The sequence below is a fragment of the Sus scrofa genome, chromosome 9 (assembly GCF_054392235.1).
Source record: "Sus scrofa isolate SSC_HxYL_T2T_F1_AM1 chromosome 9, Sscrofa_HxYL_maternal_Yorkshire_Landrace_v2.0, whole genome shotgun sequence".
Classification (NCBI taxonomy): Eukaryota; Metazoa; Chordata; class Mammalia; order Artiodactyla; family Suidae; genus Sus; species Sus scrofa.
The window spans coordinates 74,364,253-74,385,403 of record NC_139391.1 but is presented as its reverse complement, the minus strand read 5'-3'; the positions used below and the strand labels follow the sequence as shown (position 1 = coordinate 74,385,403).

Sequence of the window (21,151 nt, the reverse complement as noted above, 5' to 3'; positions counted from 1 at the left end):
AATATACAGGAGAAAGTTTCGGTAGTGTAAAATTTATTCACACTGGTAATTAAAGGTAGTAATTACAGAAGTGATATTAGCAGTATGGTCCCTCTTTTTAGTTCCCCAATTTCAACAAAGAATTAAGACATTTATTCAGGAACAAAAGGATCTTTGTGGGAGTTGTGGGATCGGATCAAGCACTTTGTGCCAAGGAACCCAAGAGGAGTCTCACCCACCTGTGCATCCAGCAATAGCTAGACAGACCTTAGTGTGGACTGTGGAACCAGCAGAGAAGCATACTTGCCCCAACTGCTTTTACTGCAGTTGGGAAAAAAACTTGCAAAATGCTGACCTGGTCAGATGAGAAAGACATTTCAGAAGTCCAGCCATCTTGAAGGGAGGTTCTAGCATGCCACTGGTGCAAAAAAAGCTTTTATATATTTATATAGATTAAATAGATATATAAAAGCTTTTTTTGATGCACTGGAGATGGTAAGAACATTAGTAGCAGAGCTGCCCCCACCCCCCTCCCAGGTTAAGCCTGCATCATGCTGAACTATCAGGTTGCGCTGACATCTCCCACAGTGAGGAATATAACAGGGGATACATTCCCAACTACACCAGTGGCGTGGAACATAGCTAGAGAAAACAGTCTCTCTTCAGCAGCACTGAGAGCCCTTAAGATAGGCCCTTCATGGCTAGGGGAATGGAGGAGATCAGAAAGAGTGAAATAAGAATAACAAAGGACATTAAAGGGAAACATACCCTGATGCCTGTGCTTAGCAGAAAATCTACCCATGAGCACTGGGGAGTATTACATATGTGCACACAGTAGGGTATTCCCAACTGGAGTCAGCAGTCACCCCCAGTGTCCTAAGTGCTATTCACACCTCCCACTCTGCAGCCAGCCCCTGAGTGAAGTAATGAGATTGAGCTCCAGTAGACAGAGGGTACACTTAGATAAACTAAGAAAAAAAAGTAATATTACAAATGAAAAAGACATTACAACTTATACTATAGAGATACAAAATGTTTTGAGAGACTACTATTAACAATTTCATGTCAAAAATTGGATAACCTAAAATAAATGTATAAATTACTAGAAACATATAACCTACCAATAGTGAGTTGAGAAGAAATAGAAAATCTGAGTAGACCATAAGGAGTAATGAGATTGAATCAATAATCAAAACCCTCCAAACACAGGAGCTCCAGACCAGATGTTTTCACTGGTGAATTCTATCAAACTTTTCAAGAATCATAGCCAGTCCTTTTCTAACTCCTTTATGCTTCCAAACTTATTTTAAGTCCAGGATTACTCTTTTACCAAGGCCATACTACAAGAAAAGAAAACTATCAACCAAATATCCCTCAAGAATATAAATGTAAAAATTCAACAAAATATTAGAAAAACAAATTCCAACAGCACATTAAAAGGGTAATTCACCAGGATCAGGTGGGACTTTATCCATAGGATGCAAAGATCGTTCATTACATGTAAATCAATAAATGTGATACACCACAGTAGTAGAATATAGACGTCATATGATCATCCCAATGCAGAAAAAGCATCTGATGAAATACACCATCCTTAAAAACCTCTCAGCAAACTGGGTAAAAGGGGAACCTAACACAGTAAGAGCCACACAAACCCACAGCTAAAATAGTACTCAATTGTGAAAAAGCAAAAGCCTTTTCTTTAAAATGAGGAACAAGACAGGGAACACACCACTCTTATTCATCGCAACATTGGCAGTCCTAGGTACAGCAATTAAATAAGAAAAATAGAACTAAAAAGCATTCAAATTGGAATGAAAGAAAATTGCCTTTATTTGCAAATAATATGATATGCAATGATCTGAATACCCTAAAGACTCAACAAAATAACTGTTGGAACTTATCATTGAATTCAGCAAAATTCCAAGATATAAAGTCAATATACAGAAATCAAATGCTTCTCCATATTCTAACAACAAAAACAGCTGCAAAATAACTAAAGAAAATGATCTTATTGACTGTACCATCAAAAACAATAAAATACTTAGGAATAAATTTAATCGAAGAAGCAAAAATCTATTCACTGAAAACTCTTTAAGACGTTGATGAAGAAATTAAAGACAGAAATGAAAAGATATCCTTTGTTCGTGGGTTGGAAGAATACTGTTGAAGTGTACATACTACTCAAGTCATCTATAGATCCAAGGCAATCCCTATTGAAATTCCAAAAGCATCTTGACATAATTTTTTAAAAATCCTAAAATATGTAAGGAACCACAAAGACCCTGAATACCCTAAGAAATCGGAGCAGAAGGGCAAGAGGTATCACCCTTCCTGATTTCAAAATATACTACAAAGCCATAGTAATTAATTATACTATGATACTGGCATAAAAATAGATAGATTAACATCAAAACAGAATTGGAAGTTCAGAATTAACTCCCCCACTTTACAGTCAACTAGTATTTGACAAGAAAGCAAGAACGCTCAATTGGGAAAGGATAATCTTAACAGCTGGTGCTTGGAAAACTGGAGAGTCACGTGCAGCAAAGTAAAAATGGACCATTATTTTATACCCTCACTAAAGTGAACTCAACAAAAAAATTAAAAGTTTTAGCATAAGACCTATCACCATAAATGTATTAGAAGAATTCATAGGGAAAAATCTCCTTGATACTGATATAGGCAATTTTTTTTTAAATATGACACAAAAAGTACAAGCAGCCAAAGGAAAAATCAACAAATATGAATACATCAAACTAAAAAGTTTCTGTACACCAAAGCAGAATAGTCAAAACAGGCAACCTATGCAATGGGAGAGAAATATTTGCAAACTCTATTGGACAAGGGGCTAATATGTAGAATACACAAAGAATCCGTGTGACTGAATAGGAAAAAACCCTAACAATTGAATAAAAAAGGCAGAGGAATTAAGACATTTTTTCCAATGAAGATTTCCAAATAGCTAATAGCTACATGAAGAGATGCTCATCATTGCTAATACTTGGGGAAATGTAAATCAAAACTGCAGTGAGGTATTACCGAACACCTGTTAGAACAGTTATCATTAAGGAGACAATAGGTTACCATTACAGGTGATGTGGAGAAAAGGGAGAATTTGTATACTCTCAGTGGGAATGCAAATTGGAAAATACGGAGGTGCCTCCAAAAGTAAAAACCATAGAACTGCCACATGATCCAGCAATTGTACTTCAGAGCATATGCTGAAAGGAAATGAAAGCAGCATTGAGGAGATAGATGCACTCCCATATTTATTTTAGCATTATATGCAATAGCTAAGATATAGAAACAATCTGAGTGTCCATAGGTGGATGAATGGCTAAATAAAATGTGATATAGGAGGTCCCATTGTGGTGCAGTGGTTAACAAACCCAATTAGGAACCATGAGGTTGCAGGTTTGATCCCTGGCTTCGCTCAGTGGGTTGGGGATCCAGCATTGCCGTGAGCTGTGGTGTAGGTTGCAGATATGGCTCAGATCTGGCATTGCTGTGGCTGTGGCATAGCTCGGTGGCTACAGCTCCAATAAGACACCTAGCCTGGGAACCTCCATATGGTACGGGTGCAGCCCTAGAAAAGACCAAAAAAAAAAAAGGAAAATATGATATAAACACAATTAAATAGTATTCAGTCATGACTGTATGATCTCACTTATGTATGAAATCTGAAAAAGCTGAACTCACAAAAACAGTAGAAATGTGGTTAGCAGGGACTTGTGGGTGGAGAAATTGGGAAGATATTGTTTAAGGTACAAATTTGCAACCAACAGATAAATAAGTCCTAGAGATCTAATGCACAGCATGTTGATTATAGATAATAATACTGTATTTCAAGTTGCTAAGAGACTAGATTCACACTCCCACCACAAAAAAGAAAGGATAATTGTGTGATGTGATAGAGGTGTTAGCTATCACAGGAAAAAATCCTAACAATTGAATAAAAAAGGGGGTAATCATCTTGCAGTATATAAATAAATCAATAAACCATATACTTTAACCTTGCAGGAGTTTGAGCTAAAATTGATGTACAATTAAAAAAAATTTAGGAAGTAATATACAAGTGCGATATATCCTACACCAGCCTGTTTAATGTAACTTTCTGTCCTGGTAAAAATATTCTTCGTCTACAAGACCTGCTATGGTTGCCAAGAAGTGCACCCCAATGTTCGTAGTACCTTTATTTACAATAGCCAAGATAGGGAAGCAATCTAAGTATCCAACAATAGGTAAATGGATAAAGAAGATGTGGTGTGTATATGTATGTGTACATATACATATACACATACACACACACACACATGTATATGAAACATTAGCCATACAAAGAATCAGATCCTGCCATTTGCAACAACCGTGGATGGACCTTCAGTGTATGCTTAGTGAAATAAGTCAGACAAATACAAATACTGTATGTTATCACTTATATGTAGAATCTAAAAAGTAAAACCAACAAGTGAATATAATAAAACAGAAACATATTGATAACAAACTAATGGTCACCAATGAGGAGAAGGATGGTGGGAGGGGCAAGATGGATGTAGGGGGATTAAGAGATACTAACTATGACATATAACAAACAGCAAAAATATATTGTATAACAGAGAACTGTAACGACTTTAAAGTGAGTATAATATATAAAAGTGTTGAATCATTAGGTTGTACATCTAAAACTAATACTATAAATCAGCTATACTTCAATTTTAAAAAATGAGTATTTGAATTATGTCTAGTGGCACTAAGGGCATAGATTTAATTTTAGAATTTAATTAGTAAAGAGAAGTGAGTAGAGAACAATAGAGAGTGGATGAGTCTCATTTCCGCAAGTGGGTAGCTGACAGATTTAAAAACATAGAATCTTATAATATAAAATCTATGTAAAAGACAACATGGTTTCTGAAGGAGAAACCATAATATGGTAACTTTTGCTTTTTTAGAGTAATATCAGTATATATTTATAAGATACATGTCAATTTATATTTTGCTTTAATTTTTGCTACAAATGCTAAAAATCTTTTGACATACAAAGACCCAAGAAGTATGTATTATCATTAGTTGCAATAATCTGTTATCAATGATCTAGAAAATGATGATACTCTGACATGTATTGTAGTGTTTTTTCACAAGCTTTTTAAAAAATTGAAAAGTTGAATTTTATCTATGACCTCCACCATTAACACTGACAAATTCTGTTCTATAAACTCTGAATTATTTGTGTTTCCAAACACCAGCCTACTTTCTTTCTACCATGACTTTTGGAAGTTCTTACCGAGCTCTTCACTTAAATAACTGATGTCTATATTCTATTAATCTGTAGAAATTAAAACTACTCCTAGAATAATAGTTTTAGAATGATCTGTTAATAAATTGGTACAACCACTATGGGAAACAGTATGGAGGTACCTCAGAAAATGAAATATAGAACTACCAAATGACCCAGCAATCCCACTCTTGGGCATTTATCCAGACAAAACTTTCCTTGAAAAAGACGCATGTACCCCTGGGTTCACTGCAGTATTATTCTCAATAGCCAAGACATGGAAACAACCTAAATGTCCATTTCATATGAATGGATTAAGAAGATGTGGTATATATATATATATACTCATTTAAAAAATGCACACACACACACACAAGGGAATCCTACTCAGCCGTAAAAAGGAGCAAAATAATGCCATTTGTAGCAACATGGATTGAACTAGAGATTCTCACACTAAGTGAAGTAAGTCAGAAAGAAAAAGCCAAATACCATATGATATCACTTATGTCTGGAATCTAATATAGGGCACAAATGAGCCTTTCCAAAGAAAAGAAAATCATGGACTTGGAGAATAGACTTGTGGTTGCCAAGGGAGTGGGGGTGGGATGGACTGGGAGTATGGGGTTAATAGATGCAAACTATTGCATTTAGAGTGGATAAGCAATGAGATCTTGCTGTATAGCACAGGGAAATATATCTAGTCATTTCTGATGGAACATGATGGAGGATAATGTGAGAAAAAGAATGTATATGTGTGACTGGGTCACTTTGCTGTACAGTAGAAAATGATAGAACGCTATAAACCCACTATAATGGGAAACAAAAATAATTTTAAAAAATAATGGTCTGTTAATAATACAATTGTTTTTATTACATTTTTAATCATATTAATGTAATAAAATGTTTCTGTATCTCTAAAGACTATTTTCTTAATGCTTCAGTAGTTTATAGAACAGATACTAACAAGGATGTTCTTAAATTTGTGACAATTTGGAGTTAACCAAGTACTTCAATTCTCTGTTGACATTGTAGCACAGATCCTTTACACTTGTCATTGAAAATTCCATTTCATTTCTCATGAGAGCATTGTGTTGATATTTAGATTGTTATCAATAGGATTAAAAATGTTAGATCTATAATACATATTTGGTTTATGACATTTCCTTGTTCATTTATTTTTTCCATTAAATCATTTTTTTCTCTAGGCTCTCCCTTTTGTTTTTTTCAAAGGAATATGTTCTTTTGATTTAAAGTCACTTTTTATATGTCATGGTTCTGAATGTTAGAGTTCATTTTTATTTCACAACTCTGTATACTTCTAATTCTTCCAAAGGTAACTAAGAGTAAAATCTAAATAGATGAAAAGAAAATTGGCAATTATAAAAAAGTATCTGTTCATATTTGCTCTTTTAATATCAAGTTCATGAATGGAGTTTTCAGGGCATTTATCATGATCATTGAACATAAAAAATTACTGACTTCTGTTTTAAAAAGTGAAACTATATGCATGTCTATGTCTTTTCAATTTTTTAAAAGACAGATCATGATTTTCTTAAAGAATGTGTTGTGTCTGGAGAACTGCATGTATTTCTGTTTTTTCTTCCAGTTTTACTGAGATATAATTGACATACCTCACTGTAGAAGTTTATGGTATATAGCCTAATGATTTGACTTAATACATCATCGATTGTCACAGTAAGTTTTGCAAACCTCCATCATCTTCTATAGATATACAATTAAAGAAATACAATTTTTTTTCTTGTGATGAGAACTCTTAGGATTTACTTACTCTCTTAACAGCTTTCTTATATAACTCACAGCAGTGTTAATTATACTTAACATGTCATACATTACATCCCCAGTACTTACCTATCTTCTATTAGGAGTTTGTACCTTTTGATTATCTTCATCCAGTCCACCCCACCCCCACTCCCCACCTCTGGTAGCCAGAACCCTGATCTCTTTTTCTACCAGTTTGTTTGTTTTTGAAATATAATTGAACTGAAACACTATGTCAGTTCCTAGTATATAACATAGTGATTAGGTATTTCTATACATTTCAAAATGACCATGTTAAATTTAGTTACCATGGCATACATTTCTCCAAAGAACCTAAATAATGCCATAATTCAGAAAGCCACAGATTTATTCAGCTGTACTACATTACCTTGTTTATTTTGTTTGATCTACTGTTTTATGAAACAAAAATTAACAAAACATATTAGCATATCACATTTTGACACATTCATTACTTTCCTAATATCTTTGAAATAATTTGTTGTTTCAAGTTTATTCAGTGGTTCATTAGCACATATGACTATGTAGACATCCATCATTGCCCCTCTCCAAACTTACTATCCAAGTGGGATACACTTGGGTAATAGTGTATCCCAGGAAAGCCTGTCTTTCTGGGAAATTATCATGCTCATCTAATTATACATAAATTATCCATGAGATTCCAACTTAGTGAAATAAATGAGAACATATGGAAACACAGGTGTTTGGTTCTTCATGACTGAATTATACGAACATCATGTATTTATTGTATGAGCAAACTTTTCTATCATACCAGAAACCTAAATCTACAGCTTGTATGAAATCAGATGATTCTACTTGTTGTCTATAGGTATTACTTAAACTATAAATATAATATTGGAAGAAACTGTGTGGGGGCATCTCAGAAAAAAATAATTTTGTAAGTTACCAATGTAAAAAATATGCAAAATTTCCATGAAACAGCAATGGATGTGTAAGTGTTCAAGTCATGGTTCTTTTTATTATGGGGTAATTTCACAATACTTTCCATCAGGAGATAAAAGAAGTTGGTTGCAGAAGAAAATGACAACCTACAAGAACCCAGCTTCCCCATCCTTCCATAAAGATCCATGACTGGAGAGCTATTTACAAAAAAAATATAGCACTGGAAGACCTCTAGGGCCAATTTGGGAAATTTCAGTAATTCCATGGAACAAAAACCAGAATAATCATACAAAAAGAGAAGGAAGAAAGCTTTATTTTTTGCTTGGATCATCACATCCTCCATGTCAGCATTGTTCAGTGCCAAGAAGAAATTTCCCAGCTAGAAAGAATTTCTCTCATCGGAAGAGGCAGCATGGGTGAGCGACCTGCCTCTCCAAGCACTGTGCAAAGGTCCTACTTCGATTTTCCTCTATCTAGACTGACAAAGCTAAGATATATACATTTGGCAAGGAATGAGGAAGAAAAACAGAGACTACTATTAGCAGTCACACACAGGGCATGTTTGTGGTTTACAGAGACTTATTGTGTAGACAAACACAGCAGCTTCCACCACTGACAAAGTTACCAGATAATAAAACCACAATAACCACCCCCCCCCCAGATCAGCCAGTTGTCACCCTAGAGCTATTTGCATTTACTAATGTCAGCCACATCAATCTTATTAGTAATGTGAAAACATATGAAAATATATAATACTGGTAAAGGTAAGCATACAGTCAGATTCAGCATATTCTAACTATACTATGGTGATGTGCTTAATTAACTTAAATGCTAACTTAACTCTAGAATAAAGGTTAAAGGACAAAAGCATTAGACATAACTATAGCTCAATTTGCCAATGGATACACAAGATATAAATTGTGACATCAAAGGGGAGAATTAAGAGAATAGCTTCTGTGTGTGATCAAATTTAAATTGTTGAATTGTGTTAAATTGCCTGACTATAACACCAAAAGCATAAGCAACCAAGGCAAATATGAATAGGGAGGACTCTATCAAACTAAAAATCTTCTGCACAGTGAAAGAAACAATCAATAAAATGAAAAGGGAACCTATGGAATGGGAGAAAATATTGGCAATAGCTGATAATATCTGCAATATCTGATAAGGTGCTAATATACAAAATATACACAGAATTCCTACAACTCCATAGAAAAACACTATTTTAAAACAATAATCCATTTAAATAATGGCAGAGAAACTAAATAGACATTTTCCAAAGAAGATACTCCAATGCCCAATAGATACATGAAAAAGGATTCAAATCCCTAATCATCAGGGACATGCAAATCCAAAAAAAATGAATGATCTCACACCTATTATAACAGCTACCTCAAAAGACAAGAGGTAAGTTCTGGTGAGAATGTGAAGAAAAGGGAACCCTTTGCACTAATGGTGAGAATGCAAACTGGTATAGCCACTATGGTGTATAACATGGAGGTTCCTAATTTTTTTTTTTTTGTCTTTTGTCTTTTTATGGCTGCACCTGTTGCATATGGAGGTTACTAGGCTAGGGGTCCAGTCGGAGCTGTAGCTGCCAGCCTTCACCAGAGCCACAGAAAGGCCAGATCCAAGCCACGTCCACAACCTACACCATGGCTCATGGCAATGCAGGATCCTTAACCCGCTGATCAAGGCCAAGGATTGAACTAGCAACCTCATGGTTCCTAGTCAGATTCATTTCCGCTGCACCACAAAAGTAACTCCCCTAAATTTTTTTTTTAAATAAAAATACATATGATCCAGGAATTCCACTTCTGATTATACATATCCAAAGGAAACAGCAGAAAACTCTTCTTCCCTTTGTTCTTCCTCTTTCCTGGGGATAAATACAAACAAAAGGACTTTTTCCAGGTCAGAAAATCTGGATTCTATGATAGTACAATGCAGAGTTATGCAGTCACTGAAGAAAGGGCAGCCAAGTCTTGTGCACAATTTTCTGCACAGGGGAAAAGGTTACAGATCTCAGAAAACTTCACTCCTGGGGCTTAGGTGCACAATGTATGAAAAAGCATTAAGATAGTACAAGATAACTAAGAAAATGATCCTAATTCTCACCATGAATTCTTTCATGAACCAAATAAAATGCAGTAACGATTTACTTCTGTGTCAGACTTAAGGGCATGGAGACCTTTGGGTCACACATGCTGAAATTATTGAAAGCTAGGTTTGAGCAGAAACAGTTAAAAAAAAATCCTGTATCCCAAAGCTTACACTCATCAGAGAGTAGTTTTAGTCAACTTTTTGAAGAATTTAGTGTATAACTCTAAAGTATAGCAAAAACAAAACCTAAATACACACCAACTAGTGGTTAGATTAATTCAGTCCTCCATATTAATGGCCTAAAGAAGAAGGGGACATATTTCTGGGTGTAAATACTGTTTACCTCAGTCTCTTCTTTTTAATCACACTATCTAGAATTTATCCCAAAATTTGAGACATGAAAATACAAGGAAAAAATAAAACTCATTGTAAAGAGATAAGTCAATCCACAAAACCAGAGCCAGAGATGGTCCAGATACTTGAAATATCAGATCCTTTAAAATAACTGTGATAAATGTGTTAAAAGATACAGTAGACAATATGGAAAATAAAAAAATATGGACAACATGAATGAAGAATTGATGAATTTCATCAGAAAAATGAAATTTTATTAAACTATGAAACTCAGAAATGAAAAGGTTATCAGAGATGAAGAATTTCACTGGTAGATATTAGCAATAAAATAAAATGGACATGTTCCAGGTAGAATCATTTAAATTTAAGACAATTTGATTTAAGTTATCCAAATTGAAAGACACAAAGAAAAATATGATTATCAATTTAACAGAGCGTCCAAAATAATGGGATATTGCCAACTCATCTACAATATAGGGTATTGGTATCTGAAAGCAATGAGAGTTAGAAGAGAATGGAAGAAATATTTTAAGAGATAATAGCCTAGGCTTTTTCAAAATTAATGAAATTCAGCAAACTAAAGTCATAGGGGCTCAACCTCCTCCAAAAGGTAAAAATAAAAAAAATTTACCTAGACATATAATAAAACTGCTAAAGAGAGAACATCTTGAAGGAATATCGTGAATAAAAAACAAAAGATAACAATGTCAAGGGAAATCTTGTTATACACAATACCAGCCAGAAGACAATTGCATGGCATTTTTAAAAATGGAAAAAAAAAAAGGTCAATCAAGGATTGTATAGCAAGTGAAAATATCTTTCAAAAGTGAAAGAGAAACATATATTCAGATGAACAACTGCTGAGGCATCAATTATAAGAAATGTTACAGTTCATTAGGTAGAAGCAATATGATATCAGAAATATGAATCCACACAAAATATGAGAGTGGGAGAAATGGCAAATGGGTATATTTATTTATTTATTTTTCTTTCTTTTTTTTTTTTTTTTTGTCTTTTTGCCATTTCTTGGGCCGCGCTCCTGCGGCATATGGGAGGTTCCCAGGCTAGGGGTCTAATCAGAGCTGTAGCCGCCAGCCTACGCCAGAGCCACAGCAACGCCAGATCCGAGTCGAGTCTGCGACCTACACCACAGCTCATGGCAACGCCGGATCGCCAACCCACTGAGCAAGGGAAGGGATCAAACCCTCAACCTCATGATTCCTAGTTGGATTCGTTAAGCACTGCGCCACGACGGGAACTCCCCAAATGGGTATATTTAAAATGTTTGTAGCATATAGAGAATTAAATGTATGACAATAATAACACCAAGATAAAGAGAGAAGTTAGAGAAACATGGTGTTTTTGGGTTCCTATACTGTATGTGAGCTGGTGTGATGTTATTTGAAGTTTCACTACAATAAACTAAAAGCGAATTTTAGAAAATCTATAGCAATTACTACAAATAAAACTAAAACAAGACAATGAGAAAGTACTGTTGCGGCTCAGTTGATTAAGAACCTGATACCGTGTCTGTGAATATGAGGGTTCAATCCCTGGCCTCACTCGGTGGGTTAAGTATCCAGTGTTGCTACAAGCTGTGGCTCTGATATGGTGTTGCTGTGGCTGTGACATAGGCCTACAGTTATAGTTCTTATGCAGCCCCTAGCCCAGGAACTTCCATATGCTGCATGTGCAGCCATTTAAAAAAAAAAAAAAGCCAATAAGAAAATAAAATATGTTAGTAGAAATAATCAAAATAAAGATAGAAAGTAAAAGAAAAGGAAGAAAATATGGGACATATAACAAATAGCAAGATAGATTATAATTTAATTATATAAAAATATTTATTAAACATAAACCAGCTAAGCACTCTAATTCAAAGCACTCTAATTCAGTAAAATACAATACCTAGACTGATGCCGTCATAAGAAATTCACTTTAAATAGGAAAAAAAAAAACATATTAAATGTAAACTGGTAGAAAAATACATACAATGCAAACAGTCATCAAAAGAAAGCTGCAATTAATTTGTTAACATCAGATAATGTGAGCCTTAGAACAAGAACTATAACAACCAAGGATGAGAGAGACATTGCACAATGACACCAAGAAAAAATTTATGAAGAAAAAATGAATATCCTAGATTTATTTGCAGAACCTCAGCCTATGAAGCAAAAAGTAAATAGAAACAACCACAGTTATAATTGAAGAATTTAAAACTTCTATCTCAATAATTGATGTAACAAATAGGTAGAAACATTAAAGATACTTAATCCTTGAACAACTTTTAAAACCCCATAACAAAATGATACTTATAACACCAAATATCAGCCAAAAAAGATTCTTTTCAAATGCATATAAAATAGTTATTTGAGAGATCATATTGTAAGACATAAAATATGTTTAAAAATTATGTGGTCAGACATCATATAGTATATGTTTTCTGTGACAATTAAACTAGGAATTTGAAAAATACCCAGAAATGTGCAAATTAAATAATACATGGGACAAAGAAGAAATGACAAGAAGATAAAATAATTTGAACTCATTGAAAATGACAGACACATCAAATTTTTTGTGATTAAGCTAAAGGAGTCCTTATTAGGAAGTTAAAAGGATTGACTACTTAAACTAGAAATAAGGAAAGGGTTCAAATCAATTGAACTTTTATTTGAAAAAACTTTCATTTGTAGAAACAAGAGGAAATAAAAATTCTAAATATGCAGAAGAAAGGAAATGACAATAATAAAAGCTGAAATTGTGATTTATGAAACATGTAAGAAACAGAGACAGTAAACAAAATTTTAAAAATGGTTATTTGAAAAGATCAGCAAGATTCAAAACAGTAGTCCAAAGTAACCAAAATAAATTTAAGTGTGAGAGTGAGAGAGAGGAAAAAAAAAAAAAAACCAGTATCAGGAAGAAGAACATATTTCAGATTCTATAAACACAGAAAGGGAAATAAAATATCAGGAATGACTTTTTCCAGTAAATCTGACAACTTATAATGAGCCAATTTCTTGAAAGACACAAAATACCAAAATTCATTCAAGGAAAAAATACATGGCAGAAATTTATCTTTGTTCAAAAGTTGAAGTCACAGTTGAAAACCTTCCCACAAAGAAAACTCCAGGTCCAGGTGGTTTTATTTATGAATTCTACCAAGCAAAAAATAAGATAATAGAAGAGGGAAAACATGCTCTAACTCGTTTTATGAGGCCAGGATTACCTAACATGGAAAACAGACAAAACTCCTGTATCCTTTAAGAAATAGATGTCTGTGATTTTTTTTTTAATAAATCCAATACAGTAATAAGATTATTTTTTAAAAACATAACCAAGTCATGTATTAGTATGCCCAATTAAAAGAATAAAGGGTATGGAGCTAAACTGGGTTCAACTCAAATGACTTCTATAGCATCCTAGTTATATGACCTTGGGCAAGACATGGAATTTCTCTAAGTCTTTGTTTCCCCATCTGTATGATAATAATGCACACTTTAGAGGATTATTTTGAGAACTAAATTAGTAAAATAGTGTTTCTAACATAGTTTCCAGAACATAATAGGTTTTTTTAAATCAAATCCATATTAGATTATAAGTATATTGAGGTCTATACCTTTAAAAATTGCCCATGGGGCTTAGCACAGCACCTTCTACAGCTAATTTATCTATTGAAAAATTGGTTAATTGAAATAGAATTGTTTAAAGTGTGTTCTCCTGATTTTTTTTTGTCTGTCAATTTGTATTGAAAATTATAATTTTTAAACAGTTGAAAAAAAAAAAACGGGTCAGGTTCCTGAGCTTATGAAACAATAAGAAACAGAAGAACATAAGGGAAAAAATGATCAATTTAGGGACATAAATTAAAAAAATATGGAAATTATGTCTTAGAAAGTAGTTGAGAGGAAGATGGAATACAGAGTTAAATTTGCATATTTGGGAGTTCCTGTCATGGCTCAGGGAAAAACGAATCTAACTGGTAGCGATGAGGACACAAGTTCTATCCCTGGACTTGCTCAGTGGGTTAAGTAAGGATCCGACATTTCCGACATTGCCATGAGCTGTGGTGGAAGTCACAGACATGGCTTGAATCTGGCATTACTCTTGCTGTGGTGTAGGCCGTCAGCTGTAACTCTGATTAGACCCCTAGCCTGAGAACCTCAGTATGCTGCGGGTGTGGCCCTAAAAAGAAAAAAGAAAAAAATTGCATACTTGTCCCTTAGCGTGAACAGATAGTATCTATTGTGAACTATTATAAAGAAAAATAGCAGAATGATTATTGAGAAAGGATTCATTCAGACCTTCAAAAAAATAAAATACAATAAAAAAACCTTGAAGCAGTAATTATTAGAGGAGTTTAAAGGCCTTTGACCATATTTTTTTGCCTTAATTATGTTTGAAGAGCTTGCATTTATTTTGAACCAATAGAAGAGGAAGCTACTCTATCCATGGAGCTGGTGTACAACATTTAGAATTTGTATCATAGGAAGCACTCGCCTTTTGCATACTGCTATAAACAGAGTGACAATTCTCAGGACTACTCTTTGAAACAGAATTATTATCAAAAAAAACAATTAGACTCAGAGAATTTAGAAAATATGCCACAATCATACAATGAACAATTCTGGAGTTAAGACTCAAATTCAAATCTCTCTATATTGAGGTTTTTGTTGATGTTGTTACTGTGTAGCTATCTAAGATTAATCTGGTCTAAAATTTTACAAATTATTTTTATTTATTCTCACAAGACCCTATTATGTGTAATTAGGTTTTGCAGGTTTTTTTACGTGACAAAACTGAGGCCAAGAGAGTGCAATTCTCCTAAGCAACACTAAATTGGAGAAGTAGAATTCTCATTTTGGTCTCAATCTCTCTGGTTTGAGTCTGAATAATGACAAAATTGAAATTGAACATCTCCCTCTTTTCAAGTGACTTTTGTTTGAATCTCTGTAATTTCAAGTGTTGTCGTTTTTTTTGTTCCTGCCTGGCTTTTTTTCCTCTTTAGTTTCCTAGAAGAAAGCAATTCTGATAACTATGGAATGACTGTGCAAATTCACTGCAGTGCAGAATGAAGATTTTTAGAGAAAGGGAATGGGAATGACCAAGTCTCAATATCTCATCATCTCTACCCCAGACAGTGCCTCTAGGGCTACTTTATAAACTCCACTTCTCAATGACGAATAGGATATATGAGATTATGAGAATATTCTAGGATAATCATCAAGAAGAAATAATTATCAGGAGTGCCACATACATAGGAGATAACACTGGTAGTGTTCAGTCCTGAAAGCAAGGATTATGACTCTGCTTGATAGGAATATTAAAAGAAATGGGTTGTATTGATATAGTGATGTCAAATTTCTATATGATATCAATATAAATTTATACATTTTATTATTTCTTATAAAACCTTTGACAAATGTTTCATTATAATTTTAACTCTTTAGCAGTAATACTGATAACTCTATTTGAATTTTGAGTCTGTACTTTTCTAGTAAGACTTTATATTAAAATGTCCCCATCTGAAACTTTTATAGCTTGTTAATACACTAGAAGACTAACTCATTGGAGGCTGTGGAAGCAGCTACTGCCTTTGCAAAGCCCCAAATCCTTTAAACCTCTTTTCTCCTTCATTTTAGAAACATCAATATAGCAAGACTCAAATCTGGCAGCCAGTTTTTGGCAGGGTATTTTTTTCTCTCAAAGTTTTAGGTAACATATTTCTTATAACAGTCTTTACAGTAAGCAAATGTGTGTAGAAAAAGTCAAGTGTTAAATGAAGCCATGCAAATTAGCCATCTGGATTAAACAACATTGTCATGCCTAATAGTGAGCTCAACAGATTTATGGCCTTTCCAATATTCTAATATATGTGACCAGTCCTAATGATTCTTCAAATGGAAATTAACCTCAAGAGTTAGGGAAGAAAATAGTTGACAAAGCCTTCCTATTTACAGCCAAGTCTCAAGACTGTTATTTTGGACATCAAGACTAATATAATAACATTTATGAAAAAATATTTGGTTTTTAACTATTTTTATTTCCAAGAGATGCCTAGAGCCCATCATTCCATTTTGTTGTGTGAGCACCTGTGTTTAGGAGCTCTACTGATGGTAACTGTGAGAAAGGCTGGCAGGATAACAAATGAATATTGCCATTTGATGGATAGGGAACTAATGCAAATCAGACCACTAACAGATCCTACCATTTAAGGTGGAACCATGGCACTCTTCCTCCCATGGTTTGCTGGAGACCTGTCTATACATTCGTGTGATGATGTCACTCCAAACGTTAAGGGAAAGGAAGAAGGGGAAGGCAAACAAAATAAATTGATGCCCCACCATTCATTCGTTAACAAATAATTATTGAGTTGTTTATGCTGATATTTACATCCTTGCATGTTCTAACTCTTTAACTTTCCCATTTATGTTGCAACAATTCCTGTTCATTTATCTTTTCTTTCAGTCAAATGGAATTGCCACTGCTACCTGCACATGCCATATGCTTTCCTCCCTAGGTACCTCTGCTCATGAATTAACATTTTTCATATATATTCCTCCTCTGTAGCAACCAATTCATTTTCAATATTTGAATTTACATTACTGAAATATAATTTACAAGAAAGGAGATACACTTATTTTAAATACGTTTTAGAGAGCTCTGATAAATAATCACTACATTCAAAACATGGAACATATCCACAAGACTTTACTCCTGATTCTAATAATCAGATGTGCTTTCATCCCCACGCCCCTTCACATACACCCTAAACCCAAGGAAAAGACTGACCTGCTTTCTGACACTATAGACTTGTGCCTTTTCTTGAACTTCATATAAATGGATTCATGTAGTATTTACTCTTTTAAGTCTGGTTTCTATTGTGCAGCATAATTTTTGAGAAGGGGGTGATTCATCTATATGGTTGTATAGATCAGTGCCTCATTCTTATTTATTGTTGAGAAATAATCTATTGAATACATATTACCAAAAATTTTTTATCCATTTCCTATTGGACATTTTGTTATTTTCAGTTTTTGAATATTATGAATAAAACTTATGAACATCATGTGTAAGTTTCTGTGTACATATATGCCAGTTTCTCTTTGGTAAATACCTAGGAGTAGGAAGGTAAATAACAAGGTAAATATTTAAAATTTTAAGAAATTGTAAAAATATTTGCCCAACTAGTTGTACCACCTAAACTCCTACCAGAAATGTTTAAAGTTCTCAATTACTACACATATTCACCAACACTCGGTATGGTCAGTATTTCTTATTTTATCCATTCTCATGGATACCTAGTGGGTATGCCATTGTAGCTTTTTTTTTTTTTTTTTTTGTCTTTTCTATGGTCGCACCCATGGCCTATGGAGATTTCCAGGCTAGGGGTCAAATTGGAGCAGTAGCCACTGGCCTACACCACAGCTCACAGCAATGCCAGATCCTTAACCCACTGATTGAGGCCAGGGATCAAGCCCGCATCCTCATGGTTCCTAGTCGGATTCATTTTCTCAGTATCACAGTGGAAACTCCCAGGGTTTCTTGATATTTACAGAATATCATAATTCAGGGCTAGTCCTATTTCAAATGCTCAGTAATTGCCAGTGGCTACTAGCTACTATTTTGAACCTCACAGTAGAATCACAATATACAGAAAATGTTAATTTAGTCCTCACAGTAATATACCACCATCACTGTATCCTAAAGAGATTAAGTAACTGGCCCATGGTGTTCCAAGAAGTAAAAAATACGTGATTCAAAAGAAAATTTTTCCAAATCCAAAGCCTATGTTATTTTCATGACCCTTGATATAGCTACAGTTTCTGGTTTTCTTGCCTCTTCCTAACTCCTGACCTTTCTAAATTATTATTTATAATCATGTATTCAAAATTGATGTGCTCTAGAGCTACTGAGCAGAGGATTGCAGCAAAATTCTCTTCTCACAGATGTGAATGAAAGTTAAAAATGGGATTGTCATAATGTCTTTCTTGACAGAGCTGGAGTCAGGTTTATGTCCTTTGTATTTTCTTTACTTCCTAAAAAGGGAAGCAAAAAAAGTACACTGAAAAGGTATGGTAGGGTGTTCTGGCTGTCCTACTCCTAAATCTATTTCCCTGTTTAGAGTGTTTAAGAAGAGTTGGGAGAATTCTACTTGAATAAGCAGAATAATAAATAGGTATATTTGCTTACAATTATTAAAGTGGACTCGCCTATAAACAATTGGATTAAAAAGTTTTCTTTTCTTATTGACCAAGAAACTCAGGAATTGTTGGTAAGTTTAAGGGCCCTGCATCCAAGCAATATTCCCTACACATGTCACTAGTAAGGTCTAAATTTATTTTTAAGCCACTACATGTCATTTGGAGGATTAACTTTTTCGTGACCAAAAAAAGATTTACATAGTATGGCTGTGAGATCTGCAAAAGCCAGACTGAACATGAACTCACTTGTAGAACATGTTTAAATTCACTAATCTCTCCAGTTGCCAATACATATACACATATATACATATTTATGGAGCATAAGGGACTTGAGTAATCCCAGGAGTTCTGGTCTCAATTTTGTTTCTATTTAAAGCCCTTAACCTCTCATGCTGTCTTCTGTAACCACAACCTATGGCTCATGCTCCACTCAGTATGCAAGAAACAGATGTTTCAGACCAGCCCAATCAGATGTAGGGATGCAACAAGCACTCGATTCCTCACACATTTCCCATGAGGAGCTTTGTTTGATATTTCTATTTACCAGCTATTAGATCTTCCCATACTCCTACCATAACTAATTCTGGGTACTGTTTTTTTTTAATTTAAAAAGTTTATTAAAAGATATTTTAAAACAGCAAAAATAGTGACATGTCATGTTTTCAGAGAGAGCAATATAATTCTTTATGCATATTTATATATATGGTTGTATAGAAAGAGTCATATAGAATTTTATATATCTAGATTTATATATTTATGTGTATAGAATGTATATATGTACATATATATATACATATGTATATATTAAAACATCAATTTCATTGGTCTCTAGTTTGGTTGGTATTCCAGTTTTAATAAAATCAGAATTTCTTTTTTTTGGCCAGCATTCTTTTTGAAATAAAATATTCTTAGAACTTTTTTAAAAGAAGGATTCTACTCATGGAACAAATCTGTCCCAAACTAGCCAAATTTGTGACATTTGATTGCTAAGCTTACCTCTGGGTCAGAAAAAAAATTCTGGAGGAAAAATTCTTCATGAATAGTGTTTAATACCCCCTGATTCTTTAAATACTGGGTAGGGCAGCTGACATGAAACATGAGTTGATGCAGTACCATTGATTTAAATCACCTTTCTTGTTCTGCAGTGGTCCAAGTTTGCTAAGAAAAGCAAGTTGGGTATTAGAGTAGGTTTAATAATTAGTCATTTACATCTTATTTTGATGACTGGAGAACTTGGCTCACCTGTAAGACTGAATTCCAGCCTATGAAATCCTTTAGCAAGAATGGTTTAAGATCAAGCAGCACATGTTAAAACTTGGTCTTAATATACTGACAAATGATACAGGCAAAGGATGGGCATGATGTCCAAATATTAAAGTAGCACATGACGTGCTTCGGAGTGATGCTGTTCAAGACGATGAAACAATTCCCTGTGTTTAGGCAAATGTAGGTGAAATGAGGTGTAAAATGTGTTCTGCTAAAAGTCATACCTAAGAAGAATAATAAAGATGTGAACATTGAAATGGAGAGCAATAAGGAAGGCAAAGCCTATCAGAGCTGCTGATTGCAGACACAGGTCATGAAACTTCAAAATACCATTTAAGGTTGCAATGTCCCATGGCAGTATCCATTCAGATAGAACCAGAATCATGCACATTTTTTTTTTTCTTTTGCAAAGATCATCCCTCTGCTAGTGCAAAAGTATGCTTGGAAATGACTAAATTTGCTAATCTGAAGAAAAAGGCAACTCCTCAAAAGTTAAATGCCTTTCTTTGGGCAGTTGGGGGAGAGGGATTCTACAGGGGAGTGATGGCAGTAACCCCAGTAATCTCTTGAGTGGAGAATATTAACATAAAAGTATAAACAAGGAAGACAAACTATCCTTAATAATCTACATCCCAGATATACTTCCTACCTACCTGTCTTCACAATAAAACAAAACCTGATTAAACATTTCCTGTGTCAATTGTTCTTGAATCTCAGGCTTTGGCAGTCGACAAAATAGTATTTTCTCGGTCTTCTAATGCTTTTATTTAAATGAGGGGACACAGACACTAAAAAAACTTAAAATTTATGCATATGTGAGTTAGTAACAAGAAGTAAAATTTAAAAAGAGGCAAAGGGAAAGAGATTGATGGAGGGAGTAGAACTTTACAAAAGGAAACCTGGACAGGAGTCTCCAGTAGATGACATTTGGCAACTGAATAAAGTGAGGAGTGAAATGTGACATCCAGGGAAGAGAACACCAGGCAGAGAGAACTTGTGTGTTTGGTTTTGCTCTCACTACTGTCTATGTCAGGAACATTTCAATAACTTCTCTGCCTACTGATACCTTACTTAGTTTTCAAAGCTGGGCTTAGCCATTCTTCCCTCATTGGAAGCTTTCTCAATTTCAACCAATCTGTCTGAGCCATAGTCATGTGCCAGGCTCATTCAGCCTTTTATGTATATGCTAAAATAGCACCTATTTCATCACCAAATGATAAGGTACAAGCTAGAGACAGGGAACAGGAAGAACAAGAGGACTTGCCCTCCA

The 21,151-nt window shown here is 34.3% G+C and overlaps 1 protein-coding gene across 1 annotated transcript in view; it reads left to right on the top strand.

Moving 5' to 3' along the window:
- Positions 1 to 10,624, top strand: part of LOC106504949 (uncharacterized) — a 631,734-nt gene extending 621,110 nt beyond the window's left edge. Inside the window, exons 6-7 of the mRNA XM_084977000.1 lie at positions 6,861 to 6,949; positions 8,064 to 10,624. Of these exons, the coding sequence (XP_084833126.1) occupies positions 6,861 to 6,876 (16 nt within the window). The 3' untranslated portion in view covers positions 6,877 to 6,949; positions 8,064 to 10,624. The remainder of the gene's footprint in view (positions 1 to 6,860; positions 6,950 to 8,063) is intronic.
- The last annotated feature ends 10,527 nt before the right edge of the window (positions 10,625 to 21,151 follow it).